General features: G+C 46.0%; 1 protein-coding gene across 6 annotated transcripts in view; it reads left to right on the forward strand.

The window, feature by feature from the left end:
* Nucleotides 1-18232, forward strand: part of LOC119966976 (dynein heavy chain 8, axonemal-like) — a 1648910-nt gene that overhangs the window by 1267705 nt on the left and 362973 nt on the right. For all 6 annotated transcript variants that reach the window (XM_038798944.1, XM_038798946.1, XM_038798947.1 and 3 more), the window contains 3 exons: nt 3778-3900; nt 7321-7534; nt 8064-8173. In XM_038798944.1, the coding sequence (XP_038654872.1) occupies nt 3778-3900; nt 7321-7534; nt 8064-8173 (447 nt within the window). The remainder of the gene's footprint in view (nt 1-3777; nt 3901-7320; nt 7535-8063; nt 8174-18232) is intronic.

Consider the following 18232-nt stretch of genomic DNA (forward strand, 5'->3'; position numbering starts at 1 on the left):
AACTGGTAAGAGTCAGTGCCGAATTTCCTTGGTTTCCTGAGGAAACATAGGCACAACAATGCTTTCTTGGTCGTAGCGTCAATGTGCAACAGATTGTTGGTGATGTGCACACCTAGGAATTTGAAGCTCTCAACCATCTCTACCTCGGCCCCGTTGATGCAGACAGGGGTGTGTGCGATACTTTGTTTCCTGAAGTCAATGACCAGCTCTTTAGTTTTGCTGACATTTAGGGAGAGATTGTTGTCATTACAAAACTCCACTAGGTTCTCTATCTGCCTACTGTATTCTGACTCGTCGTTGTTCGAGATCCGATCCACTATGGTCATGTCATCAGCAAACTTGATTCAATGCTTAAATTCATTATCAAGCAGTGGCAGGATCAGTCAGAGTCAGCATGGATTTATGAAGGGAAAATCATGCTTGACAAATCTGTTGGAATTCTTTGAAGAGGTAACCAGTGCAGTCGACAAGGGGGAACCAGTCGATGTGGTATATTTGGACTTTCAGAAGGCGTTTGACAAAGTCCCGCATTGAAGATTATTGTGAAAAATTAAAGCGCATGGGATTGGGGGAAATGTATTGAGGTGGATCGAAAACTGGTTGCCGGAGGGGAAACAAAGAGTAGGGATTAATGGGTCCTTTTCAAATTGGCAGGCAGTAACCAGTGGGGTACCACAGGGATCAGTGCTAGGACCCCAGCTATTCACAATATATATTAATGATTTGGATGAGGGAACAAAATGTAACATCTCAAAGTTTGCAGATAATACCAAGTTAGGTGGGAGGGTGAATTGTGACGAGGATGCAGGGATCCTACAGCAAGATCTGGACAGGTTGGGCAAGTGGACAAACCAATGGCAGATGCAGTATAATTTGGATAATAGTGAGGTTATTCATTTTGGAAGCAAAAACAGGAAGGCAGATTACTACCTGAATAGTTGTAAATTGGGGGAGGGTTGTGTGCAGCTGGACCTGGGTGTCATTCTGCACCAATTGCTGAAGGTAAGCATGCAGGTGCAGCAGGCGTTAAAGAAGGCTAATGATATGTTGGCCTTCATTGCAAGAGGTTTTGAGTATCGAAGCAGGGATGTGTTGCTGCAATTGTACAGTGCCTTGGTGAGGCCACACATGGAGTACTGTGTGCAGTTTTGGTCTCCTTCTCTGATGAAGGATGTTCTTGCTCTTGAGGGAGTGCAGCGAAGGTTTACCAGACTGATTCCAGGGATGGCGGGACGGTCATATGAGGAGGGATTGACTAGGTTGGGATTGTTCTCGCTGGAGTTCAGAAGAATGAGGGGGGAATTTCATAAAGACTTATAAAATTCTAACAGGACTAGACAGGGTAGATGCAGGGAAGATGTTACCAATGCTGGGTGTGTCCAGAACCAGGGGTCACAGTCTGAGGATTCAGGGTAAACCATTTCGGACAGAGATAAGGAGACACTTCTTCACACAAAGAGTGGTGAGCCTGTGGAATTAATTGCCACAGGAAGTAGTTGATGCTAAAACTTTGAATATATTCAAGAGGCGACTGGACATAGCACTTGGGGAGAATGGGATCAAAGGCTATGGGGAGAAAGCAGGATTAGGCTATAGAATTGGATGATCAGCCATGATCGTGATGAATGGCGGAGCAGGCTCGAAGGGCCAAAAGGCCTCCTCCTGCTCCTACATTCTATCTATCTATCTATGTAAACTTGTCGTTGGAGTTGGAGTCGAATTTGGCCACACAGTCATGTGAATATAGGGAGTATCGTAGAGGGCTAAATACGCAGCCTTGCGAGGCACCTGTATTGACAGCTATTGTGAAGGAGGTATCATTTATCCTTCCTTATTTCTCTGGTTCAGGAGGTTGAGGATCCAGTTGCAGAGGAAGGAGCCAGGTTCGAGGTTTTGGAGTTTTGATATGAGCTTGGCTGGGCTTATGGTGTTGAAGGCGGAGCTGTAGTCAACAAATTGGGTTCTGTTGTAGGATCCTTGTTGTCGAGATGCTCCAGGAATGAGTGTGGGGCCAGGGAGATGACATCTGCTGTAGACAGGTTGTGGCGGTTGTTTCGAGTCCAGATGACCCTTTGTCAAAGCTGTCAAAGCTGGACTCGAAATCAGCTGATTTCCGGAAACAACACAGCACCTGAGAAACCTTCAACGAGAAGAAGTGGACTCAAAAGTGGGACTGGAACTAGAAGATACTTCTCCATTTCGTTGTTCTTCTGCTGATGAAGTGAGGGAAGATACCTACCTTGAAGACATTGTTCTGTGGCCAAAATCTGTTCCACTGGGTATGATTAAATATTTTGTAATAAATAAACCAGAAAACATGGATAACATGAAACATTTGAGAAATGAGTTTGAGGTTTGAGGCTGAAATCAGTTCAGAAGTCCATGAGTCCATGAGTCCCATTTTCTAGGGTGAAGAGAAAAGGAGAAATTGGTTGATTTTTTTCGGAAACAACTAAGGCAATGTACTCTTCTGTTTTCAAAAGATTCCCTGACCCTGGGAATGGGTCAATGGTTACTTTATATGGAGAAATGTTGCTGATTATGAAACTTCCAAAAGTCATATTAAGGCTGTGTGTGCATTTATTCTAAGATTTAAATTATCTGGAAGAATTAATTTTGCATTACCGGCTCAGTTTGAAAAGGAGTGTGTAAGTTCCAGGTAAGCGACCACTCAGAAGTGATGACTAAGAAAACTTCAATTTATTATACCTATTATGTTGGAGCGCCTACTCCCCAAAGGGTCTCCCGCACTTGGGTTTTTTTTTGTCCCAGAAGCCACTGGCTTAAAGGGGTGGCTCCACCCCCCTCATCTAGAGAGACCTTATTCAGATGAGGCCGCAGGGACTCTGAGGTTGCAGATCCCTACGACCGGGTTATAACATTCCCTGCTCATCCTGGGTCCCCTCCGCATCCTCCTCATCAGACAAGGCCTGTTGTTCATCCTCCTCCTCCAGCATGTTGCCCCTCTGCAGGCCAACACAACATGGGCGATCCTCCTGCGGCTGTCTTGGAGAGCCCCTCCAGAGTAGTCTAGGCACTTGAACTGCATCTTCAGGACGCCGATGGACCGCACAATCACCTCCTGGTCACAGCGTGGGCATCGTTGTAGCGGTTCTCCAGTTGGTCTGTGGCCTCCGGATAGGTGTCATCAGCCACGACCATAACGGATAATCCTTGTCATCCAGGAGCTAACCCTTCTCCCGAGGAAATGCCACAAAAGTGTCAGGCACCGTCAAGTGCACCAGGATGAAGGCGTTGTGCACACTGCCTGGGTATCGGCCGCAGACATGTGTCACACACCAAGCGAGTGGAATCCCTTTGAGTTTGTGAAGGGCGCGCCCTCATGCAGCGGTGCTCATAGGGGAACATGTGTCCCGTCGATCAGCCCCCGGACCTGGGGCATCCCGGCGATGGTGGCGAATCCTGCTGACCTGGCATACTGTGAATTCAGTCCATATCCAGGTGGATATACTGTACCACCCAGGTATATAGGGGCGGTGTAATGGGGCAGATGAACCTGTGCACAGTACTCTTGGAGATCCCAGACCCCCACTTGGTGCCTGGAAGGACCACATTCATGGTGCTATTGAACAGCCAGAACATGGGATTCCGTTTGGGCGCCCGGCGCCAACCTCGATTTTCAGCTGAGGCGCGATTCTCAGCCCGATAGCGATTCGCAAATCCAACTTCGCTGGATGGAGAACACCCCCCATGATCTTTAGAAATGTTCTGTCACTAGGTTGTAAAAATGTTAACAATAGGTACATTTCTTTGCAGAGAACGGTTGAAAGCTATGTGGAAAAGCGTGTAGGGAGTACGTATGGACCTCCAAGTGGACGGAAAATGACTGTCTTTGTTGATGATATCAATATGCCAATTATCAATGAGTGGGGAGATCAGGTAAAATACTTTAACTTTAATATTTGAGTCAAGATTTATTAACTCTTGCTACCTCAGCCAGGATGGTACTTCCACCTGTAAAAGATGCTTTCCTGACCCCCCCCTTCCACCCCCCACCCCCCCCCCCCCCCCCACCCCCCCCCCCCCCCCCCCAGCCTAATGTTCACACTTCATGGCATTTGAATTTATTAGGCACCGCTGTTTCTGAAATACATAAGAAGTAGGAGCAGGAGTAGGCCATCTGGACCTTCGAGCCTGATCCACCATTCAATGTGATCGTGGCTGATCTTTTGTGGACTCAGCTCCACTTTCCCGCCTGAACACCATAACCCTTTATTCCTTTATTCTTCAAAAAAACCATCTTTATCTTGAAAACATTTAATGAAGGAGCCTCAACTGCTTTACTGAGCAGGGAATTCCATAGATTTACAACCCTTTGGGTGAAGAAGTTCCTCCTAAACTCAGTCCTAAATCTACTTCCCCTTATTTTGAGGCTGTGCCCCCTAGTTCTGCTTTCACCCGCCAGTGGAAACAACCTGCCCGCATCTATCCTATCTATTCCCTTCATAATTTTAAATGTTTCTATAAGATCCCCCCTCATCCTTCTAAATTCCAACGAGCACAGTCCCAGTCTACTCAACCTCTCCTCGTAATCCAACCCCTTCAGTTCTGGGATGAACCTAGTGAATCTCCTCTGCACACCCTCCAGCGCCAGTACGTCCTTTCTCAGGTAAGGAGACCAAAACTGAACACAATACTCCAGGTGTGGCCTCACTAACACCTTATACAATTGCAGCATAACCTCCCTAGTCTTAAACTTCATCCCTCTAGCAATGAAGGACAAAATTCCATTTGCCTTCTTAATCACCTGTTGCACCTGTAAACCAACTTTTTGCAACTCATGCACGAGGACATCCAGGTCCCTCTGCACAGCAGCATGTTTTAATATTTTATCATTTAAATAATAATCCCTTTTACTGTTATTCCTACCAAAATGGATAAACTCACATTTGTCAACATTGTATTCCATCTGCCAGACCCGAGCCCATTCACTTAAACTACCCAAATCCCTCTGCAGACTTCCGGTATCCTCTACACATTTTGCTTTACCACTCATCTTAGTGTCGTCTGCAAAGTTGGACACATTGCACTTGGTTCCCAACTCCAAATCATCTGTAAATTGTGAACAATTGTGGGCCCAACACTGATCATTGAGCGACATGTAAGAAGTCTTACAACACCAGGGTAAAGTCCAACAAGATTGTTTCAAACGCTCCGAAATCTATTGTTTGAAACAAACCTGTTGGACTTTAACCTGGTGTTGTAAGACTTCTTACTGTGCTCACCCCAGTCCAACGCTGGCATCTCCACATCATTGAGGGACATCACTAGCTACTAATTGCTGACCAGAGAAATACCCATTAATCCCCACTCTTTGCTTTCTATTAATTAATAATCCTCTATCCATGCTACTTAACGCCATGCATCTTTATCTGATGCAGCAACCTTTTGTGTGGCACCTTGTCAAAAGCTTTCTGGAAATCCAGATATACCACATCCATTAGCTCCCTGGTGTTAATGTCCTCAAAAAATTCCACTAAATTAGTTGGGCATGACCTGCCCTTTATCAATCCATGCTGCGTCTGCCGAATAGGACAATTTCCATCCAGGTGCCTCGCTATTTCTTCCTTGACGATAGATTCCAGAATCTTCCCTACTACCGAAGTTAAGCTCACTGGCCTAAAGTTACCCGCTTTCTGCCCACCTCCTTTTTTAAACCGTGGTGTCACGTTTACTAATTACCAATCCGCCGGGACCACCAGAGTCTAGTGAATTTTGGTAAATTATCACGAGTGCATTTGCAATTTCCTTAGCCAGCTCTTTTAGTACCCTGGGATGCAGTCCATCAGGGCCAGGAGACTTGTCTACCTTTAGCCCCATTAGCTTGCCCATCACTACCTCCTTAGTGATAACAATCCTCTCAAGGTCCTCACCTGTCATAGCCTTATTCCCATCAGTCACTGGCATGTTATTTGTGACTTCCTCTGTGAAGACCGACCCAAAAAACCTGTTCAGTTCCTCAGACATTTCCTCATCTCCCATTATTAAATCTCCCTTTTCATTCTCAAAAGGGCCAATATTTACCTTAGCCACTCTTTTCTGTTTTGTATATTTGTAGAAACTTTAAACCATAAGACCAAAAGACGAAGGAGCAGAAGTAGGCCATTCGGCCAATCGAGTCTGCTCTGCAATTTAATGAGATAATAGGGGTGTGGATCGAATTGGACAGTTTTCAAAGAGCTGGCAGAGATATGATAGATTGAATGGTTCCCTTTGAAGCTGCATGATTGTGGGATTCATCGACTGCTTTGTAAAACCAACTTATTGATATTCCCATCTTTCAATAGTTTAAAGGTAAACTCAAATGAAGTAACTCCCTGATCCGTAGGTGTAATGTTATATCCTACTTCTATTGAAGGAATAAGAGTGATTAGTGCAGTGAATCTGATGATACCACAGGCAAAATGGAATGCAACAGATTATTCGTCTTCTCTGTGTATGTAGAACCATAGACAATAGAAAAATTACAGGGCAGAAAGAGGCCATTCAGTCCATCATGTCTAAACTAAACAATAAAGAGAAAAAATAGTCTAACCGTCCCTTTTAATTTTGAGCACTTGGCCCTTAGACTTGCAGGTGATAGCACTTTAGCTGCAGATCCTGGCTGTCTCACTAAACTGTTTCCAGTGTGGTGTGTTGCCTTGAAGAAGGTAAAAGAGATGATGTTCAGCACTCACCAGCATAGCCACCACCTTCTACCTTGCCTTGAGAACTGTATTGCTGGCTCTTTCCCTGCAAGTGAAGCTAGCAGTTCCTCAACTAGCAAATCTCATCCAGAAGAACCTGAAAGTGTTCGGTGGCCCCTTTTCCTACTACCATGAGTTTCCGAGGCCCTTTTTTGAGATCCTTCAGTTCCTGAGAAATCATAAGGAATCATTCATTAAAAAATGGCTGCAGTTGAACATCCTTGTCAAAAACTATAGTAAACAGAGCCATATATATCTGTTGTACCATCAGGAATCTTCTGTCTCCTTAAATTGAAGCAGACTTTTAAGCTTGGTTACATTAAGTTCCTTCCATTCACCCTCGCATGATTTTGCAGCATGTTGCACAAGATTTTAACATCTGGTTTGCCAATGAATATGCTAAATAATTAACCAAATAAGTTCCAATGGAATCACAGGAGCAACTCAGTGAAGGCCAGAAGTTGTCACAATGTAAATTGCCCTCACAGATTCAATCCCTGCATACTCCCTGATTTGGTTTCTGGATGGACAAGCTAATTACAGAATAACCTCATACATGAGTTTGTTTCATATGTTAAATAAACATTGGTTTATCTTATTTGCTGTCTTTCAGATTACTAATGAAATAGTTCGTCAGATGATCGAAATGCATGGAATGTACAACTTGGATAAACCAGGAGATTTTACTAAAATTGTTGATGTACAATTAATGGCAGCAATGATCCATCCAGGGGGAGGGCGCAATGACATTCCACAACGTTTAAAGAGGCAATTCACAATCTTCAACTGTACCCTGCCTACCAATGCTTCAATCGACAAAGTCTTTGGTAACAATCAGCTCTCAATTGTTTCTATCAAATATTCCAGTCTTATACAAATGTACCATTATTTTATTGGATATTGTACTTACCCTACAGACATTCTGTGGTGCACATTTTAACTGTCAGTTTACCATCATTGAGAAATAAAATTTTGAACAAAACATTTAGGCTGAAAGATAGGGCTCTGTCATAACCAATGGTTTTAGTGCTAGGAGATTTATAAAAAAAAGACCCTGCCCTACCTAACTGTTTTCTCAATCTTTCTCAATTAACACTTGATCTGCTTCATTCCCGATAACCATATCCAGCAATGATTCTTTCCTCACTGAACTGGAAACATACTAAACAAGAAAATTAGCTTCAACACATTTCAAAAACTCTCTCCACTCTTTACCCTTCACACTATTACTATCTCAGTTTATAATGGGATAATTAAAGTCCTTCAATGTCACCACTCTATGGGTTCTTTCAGCTTGTCAACTTGAATTATTAAATTAACAGCAACCAGTGAATGTTTTGTTTGTATCATTGACAGGAATTATTGGAAATGGATATTTTCACCCAGCCAGGTTCTTCAGTCCTGAAGTCTGTGACATGATACCAAAACTTGTTGTCACTGGCAGAACCCTATGGCAGTGGACAAAGGTACTGACACTATCAGAAATAGTTAACCTTCAATGTTATGATTTTCTGAACACAAATAAATAAATGATCAATCACGCATAATATTCATAAGAAGGGTAATCAAATAGAGGTCTTTAAGTTTATGAAAAGATCACAATTTTCTTTGACTTGATTTATTATTGTTACATGTATTAGTGCACAGTCAAAATTATTGTTTCTTGCATGAACATAGAACATAGAAAATACAGCACAGAACAGGCTCTTCGGCCCACGATGTTGTGCCGAACCTTTGTCCCAGATTAAGAACAAATCAATCTACACCCCCTCATTCTGCCGTAATCCATTTACCTTTCCAATAGCCGCTTGAAGGTCCCTAATGTTTCCAACTCAACTGCTTCCACAGGCAGTGCATCCCATGCCCCCACTACTCTCTGGGAAAAGAACCTACCTCTGACATCCCCCCTATACCATCCACCATTCATCTTAAATTTATGTCCCCTTGTAATGGTTTGTTCCACCCGGGGGAAAAGTCTCTGACTGTCTACTCTATCTATTCCCCTGATCATCTTATAAACCTCTATCAAGTTGCCCCTCATCCTTCTCCGTTCTAATGAGAAAAGGCCGAGCACCCTCAACCTTTCCTCGTAAGACCTACTCTTCATTCCAGGCAACATCCTGTTAAATCTCCTTTGCACCTTTTCCAAAGCTTCCACAGCCTTCCTAAAATGAGGTGACCAGAACTGCACACAGTACTCCAATATGGTCTTACCAAGGTTTTGTGCAGCTGCATCATCACCTCACGGCTCTTAAATTCAATCCCTCTGCTAGTGAATGCTGGCACACCATAGGCCTTCTTCACGGCTCTATCCACTTGAGTGAAAACTTTCAAAGACCTATGAACATAGACCCCAAGATCTCTCTGCTCCTCCACATTGCCAAGAACCCTACCATTAATCCTGTATTCCGCATTCATATTTGTCCTTCTAAAATGGACAACCTCACACTTTTCAGGGATAAACTCCATCTGCCAATTCTCAGCCCAGCTCTGCATCCTATCTATGTCTCTTTGCAGCCGACAACAGCCCTCCTCACTATCCACAACTCCACTAATCTTTGTATCGTCTGTAAATTTACTGACTCACCCTTCAACTCCCTCATCCATGTCATTAATGAAAATCACAAACAGCAGAGGACCCAGAACTGATCCCTGTGGTACGTCACTGGTAACTGGGCTCCAGGCTGAATATTTGCCATCCACCACCACTCTCTGACTTCTATCGGTGAGCCAGTTCGTTATCCAACTGGCCAAATGTCCCACTATCCCATGCCTTCTTACTTTCTGCATAAACCTACCATTGGGAACCTTACCAAATGCCTTACTAAAATTCATGTACACTGCATCCACTGCTTTACCTTCATCCACATGCTTGGTCACCTCCTCAAAGAATTCAATAAGACTTTTGAGGCAAGACCTACCTGCACAAATCTGTGCTTACTCTCCCAAATCAAGCAGTGTCTTTCCAGATGCTCAGAAATCCTATCCCTCAGGACCCTTTTCATTAATTTGCCTCCCACCGAACTAAGACTAACTGGCCTGTAATTCCCAGGGTTATCCCTATTCCCTTTTTTGAACAGGGCACGACATTCACCACTCTCCAATCCCCTGGTAACACCCCTGTTGACAGTGAGGACGAATAGATCATTGCCAACAGCTCTGCAATTTCATCTCTTGCTTCCCATAGAATCCTTGGATGTATCCCATCAGGCCAGGGGGACTTGTCTATCCTTAAGTTTTTCAAAATGCCCAACACATCTTCCTTCCTAACAAGCATCTCCTCAAGCTTACCAGTCTGTTTCACACTGTCCTCTCCAACCATATGGCCCCTCTCATTCGTAAATACTGAAGAAAAGTACTTGTTCAAGACCTCTCCTATCTCTTCAGACTCAATACTACAGTCCTGGATCGGACCTACCCTCGCTCTAGTCATTCTCATACTTCTCACATGTGTGTAAAAGGCCTTAGTGTTTTCCTTGATCCTACCCGCCAAAGATTTTTCATGCCCTCTCTTAGCTCTCCTAATCCCTTTCTTCAGTTTCCTCCTGGCTACCCTGTATCCAACGCCCTGTCTGAACCTTGTTTCCTCAGCCTTACATAAGTCTCCTTCTTCCTCTAAACAAGACATTCAACCTCTCTTGTCAACCATGGTTCGCTCACTCACCATTTCTTCCCTGCCTGACAGGGACATACGTATCAAGGACAGCAGGGTAGCATGGTGGTTAGCATAAATGCTTCACAGCTCCAGGGTCCCAGGTTCGATTCCCGGCTGGGTCACTGTCTGTGTGGAGTCTGCACGTCCTCCCCCTGTGTGCGTGGGTTTCCTCCGGGTGCTCCGGTTTCCTCCCACAGTCCAAAGATGTGCGGGTTAGGTGGATTGGCCATGCTAAATTGCCCGTAGTGTCCTAATAAAAGTAAGGTTAGGGGGGGGGGGATTGTTTCGGTTACGGGTATAGGGTGGATACGTGAGTTTGAGTAGGGTGATCATGGCTCGGCACAACATTGAGGGCCGAAGGGCCTGTTCTGTGCTGTACTGTTCTATGTTCTATGTAGTATCTGTTGCTTGAACAAGTTCCACATTTCAATTGTGTCCTTCCCCTGTTCCCAACTTATGCACTTCAGTTCTTGTCTGAACACCCTTCCCCCAATTGTAAACCTTGCCTGTTGCACGCACCTATCCCCCTCCATTACTAAAGTTAAAGTCACAGAATTGTGATCGCTACCTCCAAAATGCTCCCCCACTAACAAATCTATCACTTGCCCTGGTCCATTACCAAGTACCAAATCCAATATGGCCTCCCCTCTGGTCGGAAAATCTACATAGGGGCTGGTTTAGCATGTTAAATAATGGGTTAAGAGACATTGCAATTAGTTGTCTCATTTATGTTAAGTGTCCAATAATTGACACTGATTATGTAAAGGGGCTTCAGGTGGCCTCTGGGTCTGGTGATGTGAAGAGTTTTGTGCAGAGTCTGTTGGAAGAAATAAAAGTGTGTTGGTGAAAAAGGAACAGAACTTTTGTCTCTTCATACCACAGCATCTAATACGTCAAACAATTGGTAGCAGAGGATGGTTGCAGTGTAAATGTGAAGGGTTGAAAGATACATTTTTTCCAGATCAAACCAAAGAGTGAGTGAAAAAAAAGGCAGAGATGGCTGAACGCAGGATAAAGGTGGCTGGATATGACTATCCTCCCTTATTTTCTGAAAGGGAATCATACGACCAATGGAGAAGTGCAGTAGTTATGTGGACTAAGGTAACTGCTTTGGGAAAGAGAAAACAAGATATGGCATTGGCTCTTTCTTTACCATATGGCAATAAAATCCGAAACAAAGTGCTTTCTGAGCTGGAATTGGAAGAGTTAGACTCAGAAGAAGGTCTGGTGACTTTACTACATTAGAACATAGAACAGTACAGCACAGAACAGGCCCTTCGGCCCTCAATGTTGTGCCGAGCCATGATCACCCTACTCAAACCTACGTATCCACCCTATACCCGTAACCCAACAACCCCCCCTTAACCTTACTTTTATTAGGACACTACGGGCAATTTAGCATGGCCAATCCACCTAACCCGCACATCTTTGGACTGTGGGAGGAAACCGGAGCACCCGGAGGAAACCCACGCACACAGGGGGAGGACGTGCAGACTCCACACAGACAGTGACCCAGCCGGGCATCGAACCTGGGACCCTGGAGCTGTGAAGCATTTATGCTAACCACCATGCTACCCTGCTGCCCAATTATATGGATAAGATTCACAAGAAAGATGACTTGTTAAGTGCGTGTGAAGCAAGGTCGGATTTTGATAAGTTCTGGAAAATGGAGGATTTATCCATAGAAGACTATATCATGGAATTTGGCAGACTATATAAAAGGCTGCAGAAACACAACCTGGAATTTCCACAGTCTGCATTGGCCTTTAAATTACTTGACTGTGCTAGAGTGAGCAACATGGATAGACTCCTCGTTTTGACAGGAGTTCAGTTTACAGATAAGGATACCTTATTCGAACAGATGACAAAAGCTTTACAAAAGTTTCTGGGGAAACATTTGATTCCAATGGCTCTGATGACCCAAATAGGTCAGCCTGCAATAAGGCAGAACATGGAAGATACACTATTAACAGATGGCAAAATCGTATGGCTACAAACAGGCCTGAAGACTATAAAAGGAGACCGAGACAAGGAAATTATGAAGACAGAAACCCAGTTAGAACCTACAATAGGAAGATGAACCCCAAAAATGCACGGGGCATGATAAATCAATGTTTTCGATGTGACTCTCAATACCATTATGCTTTCAACTGTCCAACCCGTTATGATAGAGTGTTTGAAGCGACACATGACAAAGAAGAGTCAGAGAGGAAAAAGATAGTGACCAAAAAGAAGGCATTGTCCTATTAACAAGCTGTTTTACGCCGGTAATGAGGGTGTTGGTTGCAGAATCTTCAACTGTGCTGTATTGGACAGTGGCTGCACATCTACTGTGTGTGGGATTGACTGGTTAAAATGTTATCTGGATTCCTTGAATGCTGAAAATCGTAACAAGGTTAAGGAATTTGAAAGCTCCACAAGTTTCAGGTTTGGGGATGATAATACTCTGAAGTCGCTGAAAAGAGTGGTGATCCCTTGCAATATTGCTGGAGTGAATCATTTCATTAGCACGGATGTTGTATCAAGTGAGATACCTTTGCTTCTGAGCAGACCGTCGATGAAGAAAGCACACATGAAACTGGATATGGAACAGGATAAGGCAACAGTTTTGGAAAGACGGTGGACTTACAATTTACACAGTCGGGACATTATTGTATTCCATTACTGACAAATAATGTTTCAAGTACAGTTGTTAAGGATGTGTTAATGGCAGTTGAAAATGGGACATTAGCTGATAAAAAGCTTGTTGTAGTAAAACTGCATAGGCAATTTGCACATCCGTCTCCTCGGAGGCTGAAAATTTTATTGAAGGATGCAGGGGTAAGGGATGAAGACTATACTAAACTGATAGAACAGGTTAGTGATCGCTGTGAAGTTTGTAGAAAGTACAGAAGGACACCAGCATGACCGATAGTAACCCTACCTTTGGCCAGGGATTTTATCGACATTGTGCCCATGGACCTTAAGATCTGGGATAAAGCAAATAATATATTTATTTTGCATTTTCTAGATTTAGCAACCAGATTTAGTCAATCAACGATTGTACGAAGTAAAGAAAAGAGAGTAATTCTGGATCAAATCCTGGAAAAATGGATCGGGACAGGAATGGGTCCACCGGCAAAATTCCTTACGGACAATGGGGGAAAATTTGCTAATGATGAGTTTAGGGATATGTGTGAAAACATGAATATCAGAGTTATGAACACGGCTGCAGAAACCCATTTAGTAAAGGTGTCTGCGAAAGAAATCATGCTGTCATAGATGACATGGTTCAGAAAACTTTGGCAGATCGACCAAACTGCAGGCTCAATTCAGCTTTAGCATGGGCGGCACATGCAAAGAATTCATTGCAGATGGTTGGGGGCGATAGTCCTTATCAATTAGTGTTTGGTAGAAATCCTAAAATACCGTCCATTTTGGATGACCAGTCTCCAGCTTGGGAGGGGACTACAATTAGCTCTGGTTTTGCTGAACATTTAAATGCATTACATAGCAGTAGAAAAGCTTTTTTGGAAGCAGAAGTCTCTGAAAGCATTCACAGAGCTTTAAGACATAATGTACGGCCATCAGATGACGTTTTTGAGCAAGGAGACATGGTATTCTATAAGAGAGACAATTCTAATGAATGGAAAGGCCCAGGGAAGATCATAGGCATAGATGGCAAAACAATTATTTTGCAACATGGTAATCAAACTGTTAGGGTACATTCATCAAGGATAATGGGTACCGATTACAAATTTTCAAATTTAGACAGAGCAGACAGACATGACGAGGAACCAGAGTCACCTGGTACGCATGTGTTACAGAACTATGAGGACCAGTTAACTGATATAGACAGGGTTTCTGTTGAGGAACACAACACTTCTGATAAATTAGAACAGTCCATTTTTCAGAAAGGGCAACTGCCAAAAGTTGGTAAAAAAGTGACATACTGCCTGAAGGGTCTAATCAATGGAAGGATGAAACTGTTCTTAGTAGAGCAGGGAAGGCCACTGAAAAGTATAAATACTGGTTGAATGTACAGCATTCAGGGGAGAGAGTTAAGACAATGGATTGGGAAAACGAAGTTCAAAAATGGAGCGCACAGAAATGCAGTGCCAGTTCAGATAGTACATCGGATAGTGAACAGATTCGCAGGAAAAGGTCGAGAACGATTGAAAGGACATCCCACAACAGAAGGGAAAGATCAAGCAGTAGCAGTACAGAACGAGATACCAGGTGGGAGAGGGGACGTAGTTTATCAAGATCTCGGAACATGAACAAGACTACGAATACTAATAGGAGTAGAAGCCCACATGCACGTGAGATTTTGGTGGCTTCAAATAAATGAGATGAAAAAGTTATCAAAGATGCTAAACAACGACTTCCGGTGGCTGCGATGACGTAGGAAGCCACACATTTGGGAGCTCCCGTTTTAAAGAGACTTTTCGGCTCTTTTGAGAGACCAAAACGGAAATTTTTCGAGGTCTCCTGGTGGGGGAAGGTGTGCTGAACGACTTTCCCCGCAGTCCATGCCTCGAACTCGGAGTGGAAAGGGGGAAAAAACGGCAGAGGCTCCTAAGAAAAAATGGGGGAAGGAATCCAAGATGGCCACCGGAGGAGCCCCAGAGGAGTGGAGGCTGTGGGCCCAGGAGCAACAAGCTGATCTCCTGCGCTGCTTTAAAGAATTCAAGGTTGAGGTACTGAGCTCTCTGCAGGAAACGAACAGAAGGCTCTCGGAGATTCAGTCCACCCAGGGTGCTGCCATCAAGGAGTTGCAGATGCAGGCCACTGAACGAGAGGAGGAGGCCGTGGTCCTCATGAGTAAGGCGGAGGGGCACGAGGCACTCCACAAGAAGTGGCAGGAACGCTTCGAGGAGCTTGATCACCGCATGAGGCAGAAAAACCTGCGGATCTTGGGCCTTGCGGAGGGGCTAGAGGGGTCGGACCTGACAGCCTACGTGGCTATCATGCTGAACTCGCTAGTGGGGGCCGGGTATTTCCATCTGCCCTTGGAGCTGGAGGGAGCCCACAAAGTACTGGCCAGGAGGCCTAAGGAAGATGAATCCCCGCGTGCGGTGCTGGTGAGGTTCCACCGGTTCAGTGATCGGGAGTGCATGCTGCGCTGGGCCAAGAAGGTGAAGAGCAGCAAGTGGGAGAATGGGGTAGTACGGATCTACCAGGATTGGAGTGCGGAGGTGGCTAAGTGGCGGTCCGGATTTAATCGGACGAAAGAGGTGCTTTACAGAAAAAAGATAAAGTTCGGAATGTTACAGCCCACACGCCTGTGGGTAACTTATTTGGACCGGCACCATTATTTTGATTCCCCGGAGGAGGAGTGGGCCTTCGTGCGAACGGAGAAACTGGACTTGAACTAGGGGTTGGGGGTTGCGAGGTCGGCTGTAATATATTAGTGCTGGATTCTGCTGTTGCTGTGTTCTCTTTTTCTTTTGTTTTTCTCTTCTTGTTTTAGTACTTTTGCAATTTTGATATGGTTATTTACGGGGGTGTTGTTCTGCTATGTTTTTTGTTTTTGTGCTGTGGGGCATTGTTTGGGCTGTGTATCTTGCGGGGAGGGTCGGTGGGGTTTAGAACATAAGAACATAAGAACTAGGAGCAGGAGTAGGCCATCTGGCCCCTCGAGCCTGCTCCGCCATTCAATTAGATCATGGCTGATCTTTTGTGGACTCAGCTCCACTTTCCGGCCCGAACACCATAACCCTTAATCCCTTTATTCTTCAAAAAACTATCTATCTTTACCTTAAAAACATGTAATGAAGGAGCCTCAACTGCTTCACTGGGCAAGGAATTCCATAGATTCACAACCCTTTGGGTGAAGAAGTTCCTCCTAAACTCAGTTCTAAATCTACTTCCCCTTATGTCGGATTGGGGGTATGGAGTGGGGCTGATATTTGGGAGCTGCGTCAGAAAGGTGTGGTGGGGCAGTGCGAAAGCACGGGCTTTCCTCTGGTTTCCCGCGCTGCGGGGCTGGGGGGTGGAGACGGTGACGGGGGAGGCGGGGCCTTAATTAGTTCTTCCCCGCGCTGGAGCGGTGCCAGGAGGAGGGATAGATTGGGGGATGATCCCACTTCGGGAGGGGTCGGGCTATTGGCAGGAGTTTCCGGGGTCAGCAGAAATTAGCTGACCCACGGAAGTACAATGGAGGACGGTTCGCGGCTGGGAGGGTTCCTAGCCTGGGGGGGAAGGGAGGGGGGGAAAGGGGAATACCGGGTTGCTGCTGGTAGGGTCAAGAAGGAGCTGGTGGGGGCTGGGGGGACAGAGGTGAGGTGTTGTCACTGTGGGGACTGGGTCGGGCAGGGGGTGCTGGCCTGGGGCGGGCAGTCGACGGGCTATGGCTAGTCGACGTGGGAGGGGGGGGCGGGACGCCCTCTGATCCGGTTGGTCACTTGGAATGCGAGAGGGTTGAATGGGCCGGTGAAGCGGTCGAGGGTACTGGCTCACCTGAAGAGGCTAAAGGCAGATGTGGTAATGCTTCAGGAGACCCACCTGAAGGTGGCGGACCAGGTCCGCCTGAGGAAGGGATGGGTGGGGCAGGTTTTCCACTCTGGGTTGGATGTGAAGAACCGGGGAGTGGCGATTCTAGTGGGGAAAAATGTGTTGTTTGAGGCATCGGAGGTGGTGGCGGATAAGGGGGGTAGGTATGTTATGGTTAGGGGCAGGCTACAAGGAGAGAAGGTGGTACTGGTCAGTGTGTATGCCCCAAATTGGGACGATGCGGGCTTTATGAGGCGTATGTTGGGACGGATCCCGGATCTGGAGGCCGGAGGTCTGATCATAGGGGGGGACTTCAATACGGTGTTGGATCCTTCACTGGATCGGTCCAGCTCTAGGACGGGTAGGAGGCCGGCGGCGGCTAAGGTACTGAGAGGGTTTATGGATCAGATGGGTGGAGTGGATCCATGGAGGTTTGTGAGGCCGAGGGCACCCGAGTACTCTTTCTTCTCCCACGTACATAGGGTCTACTCTCGGATAGATTTCTTCGTGGTGAGTAGGGGACTGATTCCGAGAGTGGAGGAGGCCGAGTATTCGGCCATTACAATCTCCGACCACGCTCCGCATTGGATAGAGTTGGAGATGGGGGAGGTGCGGGACCAACGTCCGTTGTGGCGGTTGGATGTGAGGTTGTTGGCGGAGGAGGAGGTGTGTAGGAGGGTCCGGGCAAGTATTGATGGGTACCTCGAGGTGAATGATACGGGGGAGGTTCAGGTGGGGATGGTCTGGGAAGCCCTGAAGGCAGTAATCCGTGGGGAGCTGATATCCATCCGGGCACATAGGGAGAGGAGCGAGAGGAGTGAGAGGGATAGACTGGTGGGAAAGATGCTGGAGGTGGACAGGAGTTGTGCAGAGGCACCAGAGGAGGGACTATTGGGGGAGAGGCGCAGCCTGCAGGCTAAATTTGATTTGCTGACCACATGAAAGGCGGAGGTACAGTGGAGGAAAGCACAAGGGGCAGTGTACGAACATGGTGAAAAGGCGAGTAGGATGCTGGCTCACCAGCTCCGCAAGCGGGATGCGGCTAAGGAAATTGCTGGAGTGAGAGACAAGAGTGGGAGTGTGGTGCGGAAGGGGGTAGAGGTGAATGAGGTCTTCAAGGACTTTTACGGGGAACTGTACCGGTTGGAGCCAACGGGGGAGAGGAGGGATGGAGAGGTTCCTTGACGGGCTTTCTTTCCCGAAGGTGCAGGAGGAGAAGGTGGAGGGGTTGGGTGCGCCGATTGAGCTGGAGGAGCTAGTTAAGGGGATCGGGCAGATGCAGTCAGGGAAGGCACCGGGGCCGGATGGGTTCCCGGTGGAATTTTATAAAAAGTTTGTGGACCTAGTGGGCCCCTTGTTGGTGCGGACACTCAACGAAGCGTGGGAGGGGGGGACT

The sequence above is a fragment of the Scyliorhinus canicula genome, chromosome 6 (genome assembly GCF_902713615.1).
Source record: "Scyliorhinus canicula chromosome 6, sScyCan1.1, whole genome shotgun sequence".
Taxonomy (NCBI): Eukaryota; Metazoa; Chordata; class Chondrichthyes; order Carcharhiniformes; family Scyliorhinidae; genus Scyliorhinus; species Scyliorhinus canicula.